Here is a 20953-nt window from a genome sequence, read left to right as displayed (position 1 = left end):
GAGCGGATTGTCTACTACGAAGCTGTTTAGATGCAGCATAGTATCGTACCTCGTTGAATAATTCAGGATAATCTATGCTACTATTGCAGTACACCTGGACAGTAGACTGATGCAAAATTTGAAATTTTCGCTCCACAGTGCTCAAACGGTTCCAAACGGATTAGCCTCGCAAAATTTGAACTCATTTAGTAAGAAACTGACTTAGCACAAACCATTTGAAGTTTATATGGGAATTACTATGGAGAAACCATAATTTCGGTTAATATCTAGCTCAAAATTCACCAGTTCACTCTTCTTTAAAAAATGATAGCTGCGCTTGTTGAAAATTTTGTCAGCTACAACTTTGTTGAAAACCACTTTTCCTTCCAAGCGACAGATCGAAGTAGATCGCGCTGTAAAACTGACGTGTTTTGTTTTTTTACTACGACGGTGGAAAACGTGAAATTCGTTTAATTGGTGATGGTAATTATTGATCTTTATCGAATCATTTGCAGCAAAAGGTTTTGAATTTCACGTGAAGTTTACGAACAAGTTGCATCTAGGAGTCAACTAAATTGATGAGTTCGTTCCAGTTTAATCTTTTTTGCCATATACTTAGGTAGGGTAGGATATTCAAACACATTCTTGAGTATTACTGAGCCGGCGCCGGTGGTGTTGTGGTAAGCGTGACTGCTTTCTAACACCCCAATGGGTCTGGGTTCAATCCCAGCCTAGGTCGGTGGGATTTTTCTGAGGCATAAAAATCTCTGGTCACGTCTTCCTTTCGGAAGAGAAGTAAAGCCGTTGGTCCCGGCCCATGTGTGTTGAATTGGTGCGATATCCTACGCAGGTGTGGAAGCTGCCTTCTTGCACATTCGATTGCCGTCAATGGATGGCAATCGATGTCCGTCGGTGATTGGCACTAGATTGCGGAACAGAGACCGACGTTAAATAAAGGATCTTTTCATGGCCATTATTGTAGGAAATAATCACAGATAGAACTCGGGCATAACGGTACGGAATAAGTAATAAGTATATTACAATTTTGCGTATGCTTGATTCTGGTTTGAAAAACATTGTTAACTGCTTTCGGGTACGTAATTTTATTTGAATAGCTTTTTACCCGGGCTTGATATCTCGGTGAACATTTCAATAGGTCCTATCTGATTGTGATTTGGCACTATTTTTACCACATAGTTCTATATAGAAGGTTCTTATCTAACGTCCAAAAAGTCAAATACAACAAGGAAAGGTTTTGCAGTTAATAACAACGAAAGAGAAAGTCGATGAAAAGATCGGTCAATGCAGATAAGCTCTTTTGAAATGTTTATCTAGACATATCATCCGTCATAGCTTGTGGTGATGTAAATGGCACGGTGGCTTTAGAGCAACCGTTTTTGCTTACTGAGCAGAGATCATGGGCTAGCATCCAAGCTTATTTGCATTACTGGGTTGATCAATCCCGGGCCGATATTGTAGAAAACCGTATATTCGGGCGAAACGGTACGGAAAAGAAGAAAAAAACGGTAAGGTTGTGTACAAGACACGACCACATGGTTGACGTAGACTACGTCAAATTCTCGTGAATTTATCTAGATATTGATTTTAAATACAGTAGAAGTAACCAATAATTTCGGTCCTATGTACATATTTTGGATTTCCTGCTTAGTAAAGCTTGGCTCAGTGTTCACTCGGCTGTCGACAAAAGCAGGCCACTCTCGATGTGTGCCACGCGATCGTCTGTTTTCTCGGCAGCAACCATTGTGTGGTCCTCCTCATTGTTCTTCATCAGCAGTTCTTTCGGTCGATGCGTCGTCGACTTTGGAAAGCAACAGTTTCGTGATGAGTGTGTGAGTGATGACCACGTTTTGCGTCCATTGCTGCAATAGATGCGCTCTGCCCCTCGATGGCGTAATTACCATACAATGAGCCACTGGAAGCGACTCCAGTTCTAATGGACGAGGCTTTTTGGATAGCGGAAGATAAAGTGTTTATTGTGTTGTACCTTTTGACTATATTTTAAGATGTATTGTATAGTGACCAAGAATCCTCGGCTCTGTAAAGTTAATTCGTTTGAACCTTATCAAATAAATTAAATAAATAAAAAAAAAACTTGGTTTAATTGAGGACTTCATAAAAATGCGACTACACATTCTATTACATTTGGTTCGTATATTACAGATATGATATCAGATATGAAGGTAGGACTTTCTTCAGGTGATTTGTTGAAGCATCCAACAATGGCCGTCATGATAGCTGATATTCTCAATCACTTCAAGATTTCTAGAGCACAAATCTTAGACGCTATTGTGACATCACTCATGAAATTGGAACTCCTTGTGAATAAGGTTTCCACAGCGATTCACCTTTAGAAACCTAAACTCAATTCTCGATGCATCTTTCATCTACCGATTGAGCAAAAAAAAATGACCAAATATTGCGATTTGTGGACGCACGTGCATCATTTGGCATAAGAACATGGGGCGTTTATGTGATGGGAAAAAGTGGAGGATAATTAATCATAAAATAAATGCTACGTCATTTATGGATGGTCCCAATTGGCGAGTTAAATTTAACCCGTGGTTAAAAGTGACAAGCGTAGTTATTTCTGACCGACTAGAAACAAAATTTTGGCAACCGTGGCTGAGTTCTGTTTGAAAACCGATCGATCGAAAACACCGAGATTTTCGAACATATAAAATAACTTTCGAAAAGTCACGTTTAACCACGAGTTTTTTTTTTCTTCTGTTCAGGACCTAACACCACTGCGACCAGTAATTTGATCTATTGTAGTATATCCCGTGTCCGTAGTTTAGTGCATGTCATGTCGTATTACTCCATCACTTTTGAGAAATGATGAAGTAACCGATTTTTTACAGTTGTCATTCTCGCATTCATCGCAAGGATCCGACTCTAATTGAAAGGTACCGTTATTTATACCCTTTGGAGTGTTGAAACACTCTCCAAAGGCGCGCCCCTTTGTCAGTCAAAATTGGATTCCTTAGCAACAAAATTAAGGACTGACACCGATAATGACCATGCATCAGAACCCTAGTCTTAACCACTTCAAACTAGGGAACAACGAATAGAAGATTAGGAATCACATAGATGAAGACTAATTAACTCATTTTTTCCTTGTTCCAAGATCGTCCTCGGTCCAGGCAACCCGAGGACAAGGACTAAGATGTGTTCCTTTGATCAAGGTTGCAAATACTGATTTCAGCTAAAATAATGTTTTTCCGAATAATAAAACCAAAAGATGGCATGTTTTACTTGTAACTTACAAGAAGAGGTTACAAAGTATGCGTTTGAAACATAAAACCTGTAAATTTTGCATTCTATTAGTCACAATCAGCAATTTTCTGATCGCTGAGTGAGTGAGTGAGTGAGTGAGTGAGTTAGTGAGTGAGTGAGTGATTGTGTGAAAAATCACTGATTGTGACTCTCATGAAGTGAAATAAACAGGTTTAATATGTAAAACACATTCTTTGCAACCTCTTCTTGTATCCTACCAATTCAAAATATGATCATGGCATCTAATTATTTCATAATTAAAAAAAAAACATTGTTTTAGCTGAAATGAGTATTTGCAACCATGCCTGTTCCCTGTTTGAAGCAAGGTTTCAAATACTCATTTCAGCTAAAACAATTTTTTTTTAATTATGAAATAATTAGATGCCATGATCATATTTTGAATTGGTAGGATACAAGAAGAGGTTGCAAAGAATATGTTTTACATATTAAACCTGTTTATTTCACTTCATGAGAGTCACTATCAGCGATATGTTTTACATATTAAACCTGTTTATTTCACTTCATGAGAGTCACAATCAGCGATTTTTCACACTCTCACTCACTCACTCACTTACTCACAATGTTTTTTTAGTTATGAAATAATTAGATGCTATGATCATATTTTGAATAGGTAAGATACAAGAAGAGATTGCAAAGAATGTGTTTGAGATATTAAACCTGTTTATTTCACTTCATGAGAGTCACAATCAGCGATTTTTCACACACTCACTCACTCACTCACTCACTCACTCACTCACTCACTCACTCACTCACTCACTCACTCACTCACTCAGCGATCAGCAAATCGCTGATTGTGACTCATAGAAAGCAAAATTTTCAGATTTTATGTTTCAAACGCATACTGTGTAAGCTCTTCTTGTAAGTTACAAATAAAACATGTCATCACACCATCTTTTGGTTTTATTATTCCGAAAAACATAATTTTAGCTGAAATGAGTATTTGCATCCTTGGTTTGAAGTAGTCAAGACTAGGAAGTAGTCATGTTAACTTACATGACGATCATCTGCATTATGATAATTCCCATGGTCAATTATGTAGAATTACACATTTTCTCGTGTTTTAAATTACATGTTTTTACATTGGCAAAATGTTTACTTAAAAAAATATGCAATTTCACAACACTTTTTTTGATGTGCGAGCAGTAGGAAAATTATACATTTGACATAAAGTCAAAACATCTGCTACATCTTAAATGACCGATACATAGTTCGAAAAAGTAGTGTAAATTTCTGTTCAATATGATGCACATAAATGGAACGTCACATATTATATACGTTTACATTATGTATCATGTACAGTTCTGACATATTTCATGCAATGTAGCAAATATTGTATACAAAAGCCCATCTTTGTGAACAACATTGGTTACAAGTGGCTCCTTTGCGTGAAATGAAACACAAGATTACATGGATGAATGTTTACATCACAATTAAAATTCAGAATTTTTTGCTGTGTAGCCATTGCAAATTTCGGACTAATAGGACTAATCACACACGTCAAAATTAATTAAGACTGCCAGCTACATCCAACATAAACGCAACAAAACACTTTGCTCCAAATCTCCGTAAAGATATCCAGTTCTTGAAGCTGTTAATTTAGATGTTTCGAACTGACGACCGAAATTTGCATGAATCATGCTTTAGTATAACGTTATATAGAAAACTTGCTGTATTTTTTGCAACGTGATACATAGGGTTAACTACCCCATTTCCAGCCTATTAGCACAACTCGCACTTAGTCTTTCTTAATCTAGCGTAGTTTAGCACCAAACGGAATATTATTATTACTGATGGCTTCCAAATGTATTCATCTTTCCGTACGTAGCGTAAGATTTGATAAAGAGAAACAAATTGTTGAGATATTGTCAAAAGTCTAACACTGCTTCTTGACACCAATCTCGGGATTCTAAACTCGGCCTAGCGCTTTGAAAAGCCAATGAATTCACTTCGGCCTATCGGATGAAGATAAAGATTGATTCGGTCGGAGCGCTTCATTTGTGCTCGAGAATATTGGGTGCAAACATTCGTTCTTATTGACTTTGTTCGGTAGCATTTGAACTAAAGTATCGTCCCAAATGCATAATTTACCTGTTAACGCCGAAATCATGGATTTATTTGATGTTTTCTGCTTGATAGGCCCAAAATGGGTGCTTAGGCCTAAGCAGTTCTCTACCCTATACCATGTTTAATCATAGAGGAAAAGGATGAGCTGTTAAATTAGTGCACACGGCACATGAGAACGACCCAAATTTGAGTTTAGTTTACTCATCAATTACATAAAGTATAGGAGCTCAGCGATGAGTAAATTTGTCTTATGTGATTTCAGGTTTGTCCAGGAAAAAAATCCCGAATATGATAAAAGTAAAGATTGGACTCACTCAGTCTATTGGTACTACTCCTAGACTGAGTAAAATTTTCGTCAATTTTCCTCATATTCGGGCAGATTTTTGAGGTTTTCCACAGGAAAACTTGAGGCAAATTTCTACGAGACTGTAAGAAAATTGATTTAAGGGTGGGGAGCCGGGGTTAAGAGAAGAAGTAAGCCAAATTGGTATCGCACCATACTCAGGATTTTTGTTCAGGTGGTGTACTCTCAGTTTTGTGCCCTCCTCCGGGCTCTTTCACTTTTACGATGTCTTCATTACATTCCATAAGCGTATCGTAAAAGAGGCAGAGATATTGCTACAAATTGATGCTATAATAACTGTTTTCTCAACCATTAAATGGGAGTTATTCAGCCCAGTGATGCCAGATGCATTTGCAATAAAGTATCTACGAGATTGACGAATGTTTTCATTTCAGAGAACTTCGTAGAAGCTCGAAGAACTCCTTTAAAGTAAAGGCAACCTTGTAGAATGTCAAGCAACTTAATAGGTTTCAAAGAAAACCGTAGATCTTTCCAAAACTTTGAAGACGTTAATTGAACTGCGTAGAAGTTCTGGAAAATTCCTTCAAGTGCAGCAAATTTTATAAAAGCTCTAGCTCTGTAAAAGCTCAGCAAGCTTTGTAGAAGCTCAGACAACTTAATATTTCAGAACTTTATAGTTGAGTACTGCCTGTGTATGTGTGGACTACACACTTAGAAATACCTAATCTTACACGTGACGGAATCCATTTTTGACATAAAGAATGAGACGTAAACCAACATGTCATGTAAAATTAAGTGCTCCGAGACTGAAAACTTCGAATGTACGTTTTATTGAGCTGATTTTTGCATCTATTATGACTCAATGTTATGTCAGTCTCAGAGCACCTTAATTTACATGATATTTTCTAAGTGTGTAGACAAGACTAGATTAATTTCATCCAGTTTTATAGAAGTCCAGAAAGCTTTGTAGAACTTCATCAAAACTTGTTGAAAATTTGCTGTGTGTATTTTGTAGAAGGGGAGCTCTGCCAAAATTGTAGAAGCTCAGCAAACTTCGTAGAAGTTCCTAGAATTTTTATCATCCGGATTTAATTTGGGCGTATGCTGGAAGTTTCTGGATTTTTTTTTTCGCCCAGATGTTAAATTCATAGAGAAGGTTGAAGCTCTATCCTGAACTTTAGATATGGTCATAAATGTTCTGAGATGTTGATCAAATTGCGATAACTTGGAAAAACATATATTATGGAACTTGGAAGAAGTTGATGAGACTTCGTTGAAGTTGAGAAAATATTCAAAAAGTGAAGAAAATCGACAATTCAAGGAACATTGACGCAATTTGTCCACCCCTTAGAATTTTTGAGTGGTAAATGCCACCATCGCGAGCTGCTAAGTACGGTGCTTGCCGCACCCTATACTATAAATAAAATGATTACCCCGTAGAATGCTTCCAGGTACACAAGAACCTCCATTTACGAACCAAACCGGGGGTTTTTGTGCTGAAATTCGGTAATTTTGACCAACTTTTCATTAAATCGTTGCTCGAAAACCTCTCTTCTATATAATCGAAGCAGCAGAACTAATCTTCCAACACATTCCCCATTGCAGGAAGATCTCCTGATACACGGCGACTCGGTGTACGACATCATCGACAAGCAGGACCACGGTGCCATCCAGGCCGAGCTGGGCCGGGGAGTCCCGCAGCATCAAACCAATCACCACAGCCACCACGGGCACGGGAGTTCTTCCCAGCTGGACGGTGAGCAGCGGATATTCCTCTGCCGAATGAACGTCAGCCGGAATGCCCGGCGACAGATGCGATTCGGCGATCAAAAGGTCCGTTTTTGATGACTGGTCGTGTTCTGATGTAATGATTTTTGTTTTTCAATTCAACAGGTCGTCCTGGTGCAGGGACACTACCTCTCGTACCTTCCACTGTGCAGCCGAAACGAGCCGGTATTCATTGCAACGTGCACTCCGATCGCCATGCCCGAGACGCGCGAATGCGTCGTCCAGGGAGCGACCACCGTCTTCACCACGATCCACTCGATGGACATGAAGATTGTGCATATAGATAAAAAGTGAGTATCAATGTTTGCTTCGTAACGGAACCGTTTGTAGTAGAAGATCCATCATCGATCTAGGCACAACGAATGCCAATTTTTGCAAAGAAGCCCGTGAAATTTGAATGAAAGATCAATTATTCATGAGAAACTGTTGGAGCAAACGCGGGAGGGAGTCTGCATATGGGTTGGTAGTTACGTAAGTGTGTCGAATATCCCACCGAGAGCTAAAACTGCGCGCGAGGGGGTCCCAGAGTTGGCAAGACAAAGATGACTATTCAATCCACGCTCTCGTGTGCGTTCTCCGGAGCTATTAAAGTATTATTCGCAGCGACAGTTAAGTTGACAGAGCGTGTGATGATGGACTGCTGACAGACGACCAACGACGACGACGACGACGACGAGAAATAAGTTTTAGGGGGCCATTAAAGACGAATGTGCATTATCTCTCATAGGTACGAATTGTGGGAGCAGAAATCAAAACCATTTGCCTCTGATGGATGTTGCGCGTCCAAGATGAAGGGATCGTATTTAGATTAGAAGCTGTCGTTTGGACAAGATATTTGAGTTGAAAAGTTTTGTGTAGCAGAAGAAATGAGTAAAGACTTGAGTGCTTTCGGGTCACTTCGAGGGGCGATACAGATTAGATTGCGAATTTAATGGGACCTCGTTCCCACAGTTTGAGTCGATTGGGACGTGTAGGTTCGTTTCTGAACATTGTTTCGGTGGTGAAATGATGACACATTTTTGGGTGATTACTTCTACTGGAAGATACGTATCTTAACAAATAGCGAATAAGTCATATCCAGACCAAGTCTACACCAGCGGAGAATGTACCCCCAAATAGCTGGCCTGGACTATACGATCAGCATCCACCCCCATCCCCCTTTATCATTCTAAACTCGACAGCTAATAAGGAGGTCACTGAATAGGTTAAACAGTGCCTCTCGACGACGTGACAACGATCGTATTTTGCCAGCATTTTATGTTTGGACCTCGAGGACAGACAGCAACAAACAACAACTCTCAGCCATCAGTAGTGTCCTCCCTCCGTCGCAGTCACCGTTGTCGTCGTCGGAACTTGTTGTTTGACTGCCTACGGAAAAGGCAGGAAAACATACGTTTTTATTGGAATTCTCCTCACCTCCGTGGGCTTTCCTTGCTCGATGGACCAACAACGACAGACACAATGAATGCTTCATAATATTTATATTGCACGGGGAGGACTTGCATTAAACATTCCTATACAACGGCAGGTACGCCTCATTGCAGTTGCACACATGCCATAGCTGCCGTTGATCATGTTGCTAACGGGCTAACCTCTGCCTCTGCGCCGACACACGCCAAATCGCGCACCGATCGCAAATTTTATGTTGTTTATGGCAGAACGGGGTGATTGCGGTGGCATCGAGGACATTGCTGTGGAATAATTGGTGGAATCTTTGCAGAGGAACGCACTATTGTGGGAGTGTTGGCGGGAAAATATCACTAGGCCATAGCACAAGAGCCAATGTGTGCTAATTGAATTGTTTCATATGAGAAGCTAATTTCAATCCGTTCATTAGCATTTGTGGGAGCCGAAGGCGGCCAAACCTACCTAGGGATGATTTACTGAAACTCGAGGTTTCTGATATTGAATATGCAATGCAGTGTGTAGAGCACGTGACGTAGCTTCTCGAACAAGTATCTAGGGTAGAATTCGATGAGATGTTTAGCTTACAGGATTTAGGAGGTTTTCTTCGTCCAAGGTTGGGAAAATTGTCTGCACCCAAAATTTAAATAAAATCTACTTCACCGACAGGGATATAGCCAGCGGGGGTGACTGATGCCTCATCTGAAATGTTTGGGTTGGATTAGATCTATGATCAATAAATAGTATATTTCAAACAAAGCGTCCTTCCAAAACTGATTCATACGATGTCTCTATCAAATATCATAGATATCTAGAATTATTATGCAGGGTGTCTCAGAAAGTAAAAGCACATTTTTAACAATCCACCATTTCTATCCCGATAACGTTTAGCAGCTGCTCATCGGTTGCGTTGTTGTTTACTTAAGGTACATAATACTTTGGGGTGATGTCCAAATATTCCAGCATAGTTTTTTGACGCATCATTTCAGTTTGAAAAATGCTCTTGTCTTTACATTCCATTTGCTATGTTACACAAAATAACACGAGCTTTTTGCAATCTGAAATGATGCGCTGGAAAAAAAACTGGGTTCATTTTTTTGAAAATGCTTCATAGTAAATTGAACCTTAATGCTCAATAAATCTGTGTGCCGAAAATAAAAATGCGTAAAGAGTAAATCAAAACATTGAACGCCGCGTGAAGGTGGAACTTAATGAAGACCAAAATACTTGTTCGTAGCTTTTAGTTTTCGGTTTTGAAAGATTGTTGGTTGTAGTGGCTTGCTTACTGAGCAAAAAAAGTTAAGGGTTGTGTTCAAAGCTCGACCGCATTGTTGACGTAGAACTACGAGATTGTTTTTGATGCTCCATTCACTAATATGTTAATAACAAAATAAATGGTTTAAAAAATTAACTCTAAAATGAACAATTCATTATTCAAATTTTTGAAATTGGGTGGTCATTGAATAAATCCTAAAATTTGGCCGCTTTCTTGTTGGCTATACACATTCGAACGCGTTCAGCAACGGTCCACGTTTTTTTCGCAGGTTACCATGCTTCCTGGTCTCTCACGCGCTTCCGGTAATCGCGGAGATATTTAGCAGCCATGCGTTGAGACATTTTGAAGATTTTTACAGAATTTCTCAATAAGCACTTGTTTTACTTCGAATATGGACTCTATCCATCGCAGAGTGCAAACACTAAAGCACTTACTGTACCAATTATAATTTACAGAGAATGCTACAATGCATAATCACGATGGTGTTTCAATATGATGTCTGTGTTTGGGAAACAATCACAAAATTAAATTTTGATTGCCTTTCTTTTTGCACACGCCGGTAAACTACACAGACTCCTTCCATCATGAGTAGTTTGCTATCAAGTAGCGACACTCTCCTTTTGCGTAGTTTGCCAATGTCAATACCTTGAAAGCAAACGGCAATTAACGAGTTATTAACGAAAGATGAAGAGTATCGATCAAAATCACCTGCACCCCTGCTTCCAAGTTTTGTTACAAGATTACAACTCTGAAGAGCATTTTGTGTGGTCGTTGGGGGCGTGTGGTTCTGAATATGGAAAAACAGGCAAAGATAAATTCAACTCCAACTCTTTACTGTAATAAGCTTGTTGGCCCTGAAAAGGGCGGTTTTGTTACCAAAGTTGATGATAATTTAACCTCCGGAGCCGTACAATGTGCGTCTGTCGCTTCAAAGCGTAGACGACATCAATGGCCGCTTACACTTGGCGTGTTCAGAGTAGGTGACAGCATCACGGATCACATTTTCCAGGAACACCTTCAGCACACCTCGTATATCAGACCGGAGGTAGGACCTTTTCCTCCTATGCCACGACCAGTCTTTGTTGCTTGTTGGGTAGATGAGTGGAGTACCTAACCTGCCACTACCTTCCTACTGCTGCTATTGCTGCTTCTACTTAAAGCAGAATGATGTGCAACCAAGTGGTACTCGATTATGACGACTGGGTTTGGGAAGAACGTTTACTACATGAAAACAGTGATAAAAATTTTCGCTTTTTATTTGTACATTGGACAATGCTTGACATTACCACTTTTTCAATAGTTTTTTGAATTAGCCGGAAGCAAATTGCGTAGCAATATTTCTGATCAATTGATGATAAAATTATTGAAATTGGTCCAGGGGCAGCTGAGTCATTAATGTTCAAAATCTTTCGTAATTTTGTTACATGTTCCATTTTCGATTTTCACATAGTGTACCTCCATATAGAAATCACAGACGTAGTCCTACATCAAAACGCGGTTCCATGTCCTTTCATATTAAAGAGATTTATGGTCAAATTAATTGTTTATCCTGTATTTTCCGAAACTTGTCGTCGTCATCGGTGCCGGGTTTGAAGGATTAGAACAACTCGTGTAACGGTATTATGTGATATGAGGGGCTCGATGGCCTTAGAGTGACCATTTTTACGCTTACTGAGCAAAACATCATGATTCTAATCTCAGGCCCAGTCACATTCAAGATTCGTCCATTGCTTTATTTGTTAATATGATTATATGGTAATAAGAGCAACTCGAAGGAGCTCGTTTGCCTAGTGGCAAACGTTTTTGCTTACTGAACAGAAGACCGTGAGTTCAATCACAAGCTCCTTCGCGTTATATGGTCGTTAGGACATCAATTCAGCTTATCGTTTACCAAAACGAACCTTGCTGCAAACCCAACCCTCTTACCCAACATCCCAGTTATTGCTCGTGGATGTGCATAGAGTTTCTCTGCTTCCATCAGAGCAAGTGTCACGTCAACACATTCCTACCCATTCCTTTCTTGACATACGGTCGGGCGCGGCAGGCGCTGGTGTTGTCTAGTTTGAGATCACCAGTTTTTACATATTGAGGATGATTGCTAGTTCCAAGCATCGTCTACTGTGTAATTACAGCAGATTTGGCATTCAAAAAATTGGTGAAAATTGAGAAAGCAAGTGTCGGAACAATCCATACCGCCATCAGGATGTTCGATCAAAATGTTACCTTCCAGGACATACCGAAATCTTGTCGAAACCCGGGACCTATAAACTGAAAGATCACCCAAGCGGGAGCGACCCCGGCGTAGCGCTTAGCATCCATACCTCTCACACCAAAGTCACGAGTTCAAATCTCACCCCCAGACAAGTCACGAATGACCCAAGAGCTTTAAAGTGACTACACAGTTCGAAAAAGTAGTGTAAATTTCCGTTACTATGATGCACATAAGTGGATCGTCAAATATCATCCAAGATTACATTATAGATCATATAAATTTTTGAGACATGTCATGAGATATTCCATAAATTGTATGCAACCATCCATCATTGTAAGCAACATTACTTGCAAGTTGCTGGTTTACGTGAAAATGAAGTTTACGTGCATGAATGTTTGCATGCATGTATGTTTACATCACCAGTAAAATTCTGATCACCTCAAAAAGTAAAAGACCACCTAAGCTTTTGTCAGCAACAAAAGTGCTTCTGTTCGAGGAATATTATATTTTGAATTTTGTTAATTATTTATAATATTTAAACCTAACCTACACAGTTCAAACAAGTATTGTTAATTTCTGTTCGATAAGATGCACATAAATGGAGCGTCACAAATCATATACGTTTACATTATATATCATGTAAAGTTCTGACACATTTCATGCAATGAAGCGGATTTTGTATACAAAAGCCCACCTTTGTAAACAACATTGTTTGCAAGTTGCTCGGTTTCGTGAAATGAAATACAAGTCTACGTGAATGAATGTTTACAGCACAATTAAAATTCAGAATTTTTATCTGTGTAACCTAACCTCATGCGCTCCTTTCAAGAGCGCCCATAATTGTATTATAGTAATGTTTAACTACATGTACACGCAATTCAGCTCCCTATAAGTGACACTGAAGTATGGGTAAAACTTTTCTACAATCACAATACCATTAAACTTAAAACGAGAGTTGAACCCAGACCCTGATAAGCCAAACCACATAGGCGTAGCCAGAGGTAGCAAATGTTGGCTCAGTAACATTAAAGCGTTCGAGCAAAGGGCATTCGGCCTATTGGTTTCGGCCAAATCCTCCATAGTAAAATAAAAATCACCCCACCCCCATAGCTGAAAACTTGACTAGAGGAAACAGCCCTATGTTGCGGTACGTTAGCAGCGTTAGAAGCCTTTTGTTGTGTATGGAGACCTCCATACACAACAATAGGCTTCAAACGCTGCTAACGTACCGCAACAATAGGGCTGTTTCCCCTACGCACTCGTAAATCACTGTTCTATCCCACCATGCTTTTTAACTATCATGGTTCACAAATAATAATTGGGAAGCGATCATAACGAAACTGCATAACAGGCAATAGACGCCATTAATATAAGCGAGTATAACAATCTCCAACAGACAGCGTAAATTGTACTTTCCTAAAGTTCGCAAAACATTTAAAAGTTTTTACAATTTTCCTGAAATAAATGGAACTTCTCCACCCGGATACTCACGGAGCTTCCCTTAAAATATTTAGTCTTTCCTGAGATTGTCTGGACTTCCCAAAAGTTCCCACAATTCTTCTGGTATTCTAGGAAGTTCCTGAAGTTTTAACAATTTCCCAGAAGCTCTCGAAACTTCATTAATGTTTCTGAAATTTCCCTGAAGCTACACAGTTCGAAAAAGTAGTGTAAATTTCTGTTCAGTATGATGCACATGAATGGAGCGTCATATATCATATAAATTTACATTATATATCATGTAAAGTTCTGAGACATTTCATGCAATGCAGCAAATATTGTATACAAAAGCCGATTGTTGTAAACAACATTGCTTACAAGTGGCTCGGTTCCGTGAAATGAAATACAAGTTTACGTGAATGAATGTTTACATCACAATTAAAATTCAGAATTTTTATCTGTGTAATGTAACTGTCCTAAGCAGGGTTGAAAATTCTCTGGAGAAAATCACCCGGATGCGAGAGATATCATTCTCTTGGGTGAATCTCTGCTTGTCTCCTCGGAGATTTATCCTGGCACCACTGGAGAGATTGTTAGACACAGCACGAGAGAGTGAGAGAGTTGACTGTTTTTTTTTTAGTATGTTAATACACTCACTTCAGTGAGAAAGATGGATGTTTCTTCAAAGATTCCAGGAGAGCTTACGTGAGTGAGTGAAAACATCAATAAATAAAAAACTGAAAAACGTATATAAGGGGACAAAGTGCGAAGTTATTCACGAAGAAAAAAGTGCGGTTTGACGACGGTACCGAAAAGGCGGTTGTGAATTTTGTGCTTTGCAAGGCTAATGGAAAAACATTCAAAGTGGACACGGTATTCAACTTGAAGCGGAATCTCGTCAATATTCATCGGGTGTTATGGTGTTGCTAGATCACTGCTCCTCTCTCCATTTTCGCTGCAGCTGCTGACGGCATTCCAAGTGCCTTCCATTGACGACATTCTCCACGTTACGGACGGGCATCTCCCTTCGCACTGCCTCGCACCGTTGACAGTCGAAGACCACATGCTCCGGCGTTTCATACACCAATGCAGGTACTTCCTGAAGCAGCCAGACAGGAACTGCATTAGGTGGAAGTTGACGTCTCCATGTTTTCTGTTCACCCAGGTCGAAAAAATCTGTATTAGTCAACGTGTCCATCTACCGTTCTCCGCCGTGTTCCACTCTTGTTGGCACTTAGCCAACGATTCCGGTCTCACAACTTTTCTAATTCTTCCGGCATCTCTCCACCTGTAGCACTCGCTGTCCTCCACCAGGGCCGACAGGGATCATTCCGGCGATCACGCATACTGCTTCCGACGAGATGGTTCTGTACGCACTCCCGACTAGCATGGCCATGAACCGGAACGTACTGCTCAGTTTCCTTTGGTTCTGCTTCGTTTCCAGCGCTGGAACCCAGGCTGAACCTCCATACCTCAGTATCGACGACAACACACTGGGCAGAAAACGCCTCTTGCTACTGCTAGGACCAGCGTTGTTCGGCATGATTATAGCTATCGCGTTGATGGCCTTCGAAGCCTTATTACAGGCATATTCGACGTGGCTGTTGAAGTTTAGTCGTGCCCCCTACGGTTATATCTGCCCGCTGTACCGTTTTGGGGCTATTTATAAACTACGTAGACATTTGAGGGGTGGGGGGGGTTGACAATTATGCACGGCCCATACAAATTTTAAAATTTTTGTATGGACAATTGGCTACGCAGGGGGGGAGGGTCAATAATCCCCCAAAAATTTCTACGTAGTTTATGAACAACCCCTTTACAGTTACTGGCCAATAGCACTTCCGTTTTGTGGTGGGCTATCTGCAGCTTCGCTCTTTGCATCCAGTTACCAATCATGTCGATCGCCAACACTTCCACCTCTTCCAGCGTCTCGCCTGTTACCGTCAAGACGACGTAGTCCACAAATCCAACGATCTCAACTCCTTTGGGCAGCTTCAGCGTTAGCATGCTGTTGTACATCCCGTTCCAGAGCGTTTGACCAAGGATGGAGCCTTGTGAAACTCCTGCTATGATCCTAATCGATATCTGTCTCATGTCTGTCTGTCGACTAAACAGAAGCAAATTTCAATAATGATGCGCTGATGCACTTCCCGTATTCGCATTTCCAAAATGTATGCATTATAATTTTACAAAAATTTAAAAAAAAAAATGACTACATACTGTACGTTAATAGAAAAAGTAACCTTCAAAAAATCTTTGTATGCAACAAACTAACAACTAAAGTCTTCACCGGGGTGATTCTCCGCAGTGAAGCAAACAAACTCTCTACGGTGCTCCCAAGTGATCACTCATATTCTCCGGTGTGATGGACTGGTGGAGGTGCGAACGTCACAAACTGTGTTTGTTTGCGAAGTGGGAGAAGCGGTATATAGTGAAAACAAAATAAAGATCTCTCGGGTTAGAGTCGGTGTATAATGAGTCACGCCAAGAGTGAAGCCAAGTCTACCTATTGAACTGTCAAACCGGCTACCTATCGTGCAAACTAAACAAACATTACGATGCTATGAGAGGTCAACGAAAGGTATTGCAATAAATTATAAAATATAATCGAAGAAATGATCATAATCACGCAGTGAGCATTAAATTGTCATGGGATACGTTTGGTAATGATCAGTAATGAGAATTTCTACTATTTTTTTAAAAGATAATTTGACAAAATCACTAATATAATGATTTACTACAGCCGCTATTTTTTTTTTCTCGCTAGGAGTCATTTGAAGTTGATATAGAAGTCTTCTGTTGCCAAGTGAAAAGAAAGGGAATCTTTCGAAAACCGTGATGCGAGTTCAACTGTTTTTCTCTTGGCGTGACTCATTATACACCGACTCTATCTCGGGTGAGTTTGCTTTTGTCGTAGTGCGAGATGTCTTTTCAACTCATCACCCTGCTTACACTGGGTAGAATGGCATCCCTGGTCCTAAGATTCTCTAATCTTCTCCGAAGTTCACGTCAATTTCCAACGATCTTGAAATTCTCCTGAAGCTGTTAGTACTACCCTGAACTTAATAGAGTTCTAAGAATCCCTGAGCTCCATTGATAACCTCTGATCTTCGGAGGAGCTTTCAACAAACTTATGAAGTGTCCACATCTTCGAAGTTTTCTGGGCTGCTTGAAAATTCAGGAGCATCTCAAATTTTCCCGATATTTTCCAGATATTAATGGAACTGTAATCATCTTCCCTGAAGTTACCCCAACTCGATAAACTGTCCTGAAGCTTACGCAACTTCTTTTAAAATGACCCTGCTTTTTCCTAATGGCCATGAAACTTTTTTGAACATCTTGGAGTTTCCCTGATGATCTTGGATGTTCCCTAAAATTTTCCAAACTTCTATTAAGATCCCGATGTTCTCGCTGGAATTCTGGAGCTGCCCATAAATTACCGAATGTAATTCTTCAACATCTCAGATCTTCCCAAAAAGTTGAGACTTTCCTGATGTTTTACGTGTTTTCCTGATGTTTTACGTGTTTTCCTGATGTTATTCAAACTGCCCGAAAGATCTCTGAAGTTCTTTAAAGCTTTAAAGCAGAAGTTAATTGAATTGCCTAGATCATCCTCGAAGTTCCCTTAATTTTCCTGAAGTTTTGAAACTTTGTTAAAACTCGCGTAACTTGCCTGAAGCTTCCTAAGATTTGTAATAATCCCGGAATTAACCTGATATTCATATAACTTCCCTAAAAATCCCAAAATGACCCTGAGGTTTTCGGAACATTCATTAAATTCTCGGAATATTCCATAATTCCTCGGAACTCCTTGAAAGTTTTTGCAATCTGCTCTGACTGTTCTCTAATCATCCTCGAAGTACTCGGAGCTTTCCTGAATATAATTAAACTACCTATAATTCTATGATCTCCATTGAAATTCTTTAGACATTCTTTCAATGATTTCATAGCTTCTTATAAACTCTCGCAATTTTCTTGAAATTAATGGAACTGATGTTCTCTGATCTTTGTTGAAGTCCCGGCATTTTTTTTTTGTTTTGTTTTTTGTTTTCTGCCATTAAAAACAAGATATTTCCCATACTCTCACATTTTCCACATGATCATATTTTTTTTTCAAAATGAAGCTCTCGGAAATTTATTGAAGTAAAAAGTTTCTTTTGAGTTCACTTCAAGTTTCCTTGAAGTTTTTGACAGTTCCTTTACGCAAATGTTAATTAAATTGAACTGCCCTAAAGTTCTCCAATCTGACCTGATTTTCTCGGAGCATCCCTGAAGTTCTCTCAAATCTCCTGAAGTTATTAGTTCTTCTCCTTGTAGGTTATAAACGCTACTGTAGCGTTCGTGTTGCCGGCTCTCAACTGAGTTTATATATTGTGTGACAATTACAAACGCTCTATGTCCAGGGAAGTCGAAAGATTTCCTAAAATCACTAAATGTTCCTATCATGCTCGAAAAATGCAACAAAATTAAAACAGGTTAGGTTATCTTCAAATATCGTTCTAACTTTGGGTATGGCCTAACATTTCACGACACAGTCCTTCCAATGTTAGCATTTATTACCAAAATACATAGAACGAACATTATCCTACTACGCCACTGGTGAAACCATACTCACCACTCGCTAGAACCCTCCGGCCATCCATATGGGTACACTCCCGAACCGAGAGATCCGTAACACCAGCCCCACCTTGTTCCAGCGTACACGTGCTTGCTTTGCCGAGGCACCGCTGAACCGCCGCTGCCGTAATCAATTCAACGCTACACTATCATATTCATTCGATTCAGATCGATCGGGGTACGGATACACGATACGATTGGAGACCTCCCTCGAAATTCTTTTGCCGCCACCACCACAGGCCCCGGGGGATCAATATTTGCCGAACATACCTATCTTCGATGAACCCCGCATATGACCGGTTTATCGGATCGATTTCCAGGTGTGTTTCAACTTGTGGTCTTAATTTTCATTGCTTGGTTTATTGAATTTTAATGCAAAACTACCATGCAGTGTAATATTATTGTGGACATGCACATCTTCATGTGTAAGCGAGCACATGGGCTTTGCATACGAGGGTGGGTGGGTCCTTGGAATTATATGCCCACTGAAGCTGCCCTCACCTGCTGTAGGGGATCTTTAGTCACCGTATAGTTTGGGATTTTGGATTTTCTTTTCCTGTGCATTGAACTAAAAAAAAGTAACCGGGTAAAATGCATTCTTCTCGTTTCAGCGGAGAATTCCATCTGGGCTACAATCGCAGCGAATTGCAGGGCATTTCATGGTACCAGTTGCTGCACTGGGAGTCGACGCGGGAGGCACAAAGCAAACACCGACTGAGTAAGTTGATAACGATGACAGACGAAGATCGGAATGTCCTCTGTGTTTTATCTGCGGGATGGATGGATAACCACAGAGCGATTCCGACTCCCTTGGGGCAATCCATATTGACCGGTTACTGAGCAAGAAAACAAAAAAACACGCGGAACTGATGGACATCTCATGTAATTAAGAAATTAATGATGGCAAATCGGTTATCGGTAAACATGATCTTGACAACCATGTCACTTTTTCCCATGTGGTTTCGTACTGCGATGATCAACTTCGCCTAGCTAAATCATTTTGTTTCGTGGCCCTAGTCTCCTTGTCTAGGGAATTGCCTTGCCTTGCGTCCAGCCATCAATCAATGGCCTTAATCGATGCCCCATTCGTTAAGTCAGAAGATTTTTGGAGCCCACCAACACGCCTATTTTTTTGTTTTTGTGTTACGTATCCCCTCGGGATAATTGATTACCGAACTGGACGTATTAGTCCAATTGAATCTTATCCACCCACGACGCAACGATTAATCTTGTCTCAAGCTCAATTTTCACCTGTTTCTTCTGCCTCCCCTCCACATTTCAGTTACCCAATCCGAACAGGACCGTTCGTGCATTCTGCTGGTTCGGATGCAGCGACGGCAGAACGACTTCATCTGGGTCCACGTGGTGCTGCAGGTCCGCGACGGTCAGGACTCGAACCAACAGTCGGTGATCGTGTGCACGAACCAAGTGTTGAGGTAAGTCCACCCAGTAAACCTTGATGAATTTCACCTTCTGCGACACACCTCTATCGGCACCAGACAATCTCCCGAAAAACGAGATCGCTATCTCTTGGGGCTACCACCGGCCGTGATCGATTGACGATCACAGTGCACTCTTACTCGAACTTGTTACGAACCACTTGGTCGGTTTACTAGCACAGAGCTTGACAGTTACTGACTTGTGCAATACAAATCGGTTCGCAGATCTTGATCGCACGCGTGGTCTCTGATTCACGACCGTATCGACAGGTTTCGGATCGGTAGATTTTTGCTCTGATTGCGATTGGAAAGGGGAACTTGCGAAGGAAAATTATGGCTGCTCCGTGACAAGCAAATCAACTTTTTGGCGTTTTGGGGAACTCTGTTTCTAGTAAAACTCTGAGTAAACTAGCCTTTTCCGGATTTTCTTAGATATGATAAGCTATTAAATTACTATTAAATCGACACACGAATGTTAAGCCTTAACTGTAATAGCGATTAATGTCACAGTTTAATCTATCTCAGAGACATCACTTCTGATTGCATAAGCTCTAGTTGATGTTTTCCTTTTATTGTTTCGCACAAAACGGCGAGAGCTTTTTCCCAATCTGAAGTGATGTCTCAGAGATTGCCATTTAAGAAAATTTTTATTTACTCAGTAGGTCACTATCGACTAGATGGTGAAATTTAAACTCCATGGTGAGTTATTTTTTTTTGTAATTCGTTTATTTGTACAGGCTCAGTCGAATAAACTTTACAGAGCCGAGATATTCTTGTTCTTCAACAATAAGATTCTTAAAACTAGAGTTAAGGGGGTTTAACCGATTACTTGCAGTCGTCTCGAGGTTAGGGAGTTTTACAATTTAAGGATGGGGAAAGGTTGAGAGGATTACGAATTTTATTTGTTTTAATGTGGTAACTATTTCTAAAACACTTACTTAAATCTAAAGAACTGATCATTTCAACATGAGATTAACATGAATACTACAGAAAGAATGTATACACACACACACTCTTTCTCGCAAACACATTCATCTTGACAAATATACCAAATTAAGAAAACAAACTATCAACAACTTAAGGTTAAAGAATAAAAAAAAATTTATATATGAGTTTAA

General features: G+C 40.1%; 1 protein-coding gene across 1 annotated transcript in view; it reads left to right on the top strand.

The window, feature by feature from the left end:
- Positions 1-20953, top strand: part of dysf (dysfusion) — a 219223-nt gene that overhangs the window by 186691 nt on the left and 11579 nt on the right. Inside the window, exons 6-9 of the mRNA XM_065222995.1 lie at positions 7268-7495; positions 7556-7740; positions 19008-19114; positions 19679-19832. Of these exons, the coding sequence (XP_065079067.1) occupies positions 7268-7495; positions 7556-7740; positions 19008-19114; positions 19679-19832 (674 nt within the window). The remainder of the gene's footprint in view (positions 1-7267; positions 7496-7555; positions 7741-19007; positions 19115-19678; positions 19833-20953) is intronic.

Source organism: Ochlerotatus camptorhynchus, unplaced genomic scaffold (assembly GCF_037179485.1).
Source record: "Ochlerotatus camptorhynchus isolate MF236.1 unplaced genomic scaffold, CSIRO-AGI_Acam_v1.1 ptg000182l, whole genome shotgun sequence".
Classification (NCBI taxonomy): Eukaryota; Metazoa; Arthropoda; class Insecta; order Diptera; family Culicidae; genus Ochlerotatus; species Ochlerotatus camptorhynchus.
Note: the sequence above shows the minus strand (reverse complement) of the source record. Positions and strands in the feature narration are given on the sequence as shown.